Genomic DNA, 1240 nt, shown 5'->3' with positions numbered 1-1240 from the left:
GCCTCCACGAGTGCTTCCACGCTCACCGCAGGGTGTTCTTTCATGCTCACCTTTAGGAGTGCATCCACTCTCACCTTAGGGTGTTCTTTCATGCTCTCCTCTGCAAGTGCTTCCACACTCACTGCAGGGTGTTCTTTCATGCTCTCCTCCGGGAGTGCTTCCACACTCACTGCAGGGTGTTCTTTCATGCTCACCTCTAGGAGTGCATCCACTCTCACCTTAGGGTGTTCTTTCACGCTCTCCTCTGCGAGTGCTTCCACATTCACTCCAGGGTGTTCTTTCATGCTCTCCTCTGCGAGTGCTTCCACATTCACTCCAGGGTGTTCTTTCATGCTTGCCTCCAGGAATGTTTCCACACTCACCTTGGGGTGTTTTTTCATGGTCTCCTCTGGGAACGCTTCCACACTCACTTCAGGGGGTGCTTCCACGTTCACCTGGGGGGATTCATCCAAGCTTGCCTTGGTGAGTGCTTCAACGCTCACCTCAGGGGGCACTTCCACACTTGCCTTGGGGGCCACTCCCACACTAGTCTTGGAAGGTATTTCTACCTTCTCCTGGAAAGGCATCACCGCTGTTGACTGGCGAGGCACTATGGTACTCTTCAATTCATCACTGCTATGCCTAAGCAGGGGGATGTTTACATACTGGATTACACTGTGGATGCCTGTGGATAAATGAGAACAAAGAGTGAAATTCCACACAGGTAGAAATTTGACAAGATGGAAATGTACCATTAGCAGTATAAAAACAAAATCAGTCGTTTATTAGGAAATCACAGGGATTACACACCATACAGAAATGTTTAGTGAAATGGATCACAGACACAAGGCAGAAACATCTCAAAGTTGGTACTTCAGAGGCACTACCACTAAAAGAGAAGTATTGTGAAAGCAACAGAGCTCTCTAGATGAAAATAAGATGCTTCTCCAAAGCTGATGTCTGCAACAAGCATTTCTATTTTAATCACACTATAGTTCAGAATGATTTTCATAGACAATTACAAAACCTTGGACACTTATAAAAAGTAATCTAAACAAAGTCACCAGGGCCAGGGATTTTGCCATTACAGGTGATTACATAAGACACTCTATATATGATTATTTTAAGATAGAGTATAAACAAGAGCATCTTCTCACCCATACTAAAAACTGCAGTAAGACAGTAATCAGAATTGGAGGAGGAAATGGCAACCCACTCCAGTATTCTGGCCTGGAAAATCCCATGGACAGAGGAGCCCCGT

The 1240-nt window shown here is 45.6% G+C and overlaps 1 protein-coding gene across 1 annotated transcript in view; it reads right to left on the bottom strand.

Moving 5' to 3' along the window:
• Window positions 1-1137, bottom strand: part of LOC104992458 (MAP7 domain-containing protein 3-like) — a gene marked incomplete at its 3' end in the record, with an annotated part of 5034 nt that extends 3897 nt beyond the window's left edge. The window contains exons 1-2 of the mRNA XM_010845356.1: window positions 549-1137; window positions 3-434 (exon numbers count right to left, since the gene is read on the bottom strand). Coding sequence (XP_010843658.1) covers window positions 3-434; window positions 549-734 — 618 coding nt within the window. The remainder of the gene's footprint in view (window positions 1-2; window positions 435-548) is intronic.
• Between the last annotated feature and the right edge of the window lie 103 nt (window positions 1138-1240).

The sequence above is a fragment of the Bison bison genome, unplaced genomic scaffold (genome assembly GCF_000754665.1).
Source record: "Bison bison bison isolate TAMUID 2011002044 unplaced genomic scaffold, Bison_UMD1.0 scf7180017848478, whole genome shotgun sequence".
In the NCBI taxonomy this organism is placed as follows: Eukaryota; Metazoa; Chordata; class Mammalia; order Artiodactyla; family Bovidae; genus Bison; species Bison bison.
Note: the sequence above shows the minus strand (reverse complement) of the source record. Positions and strands in the feature narration are given on the sequence as shown.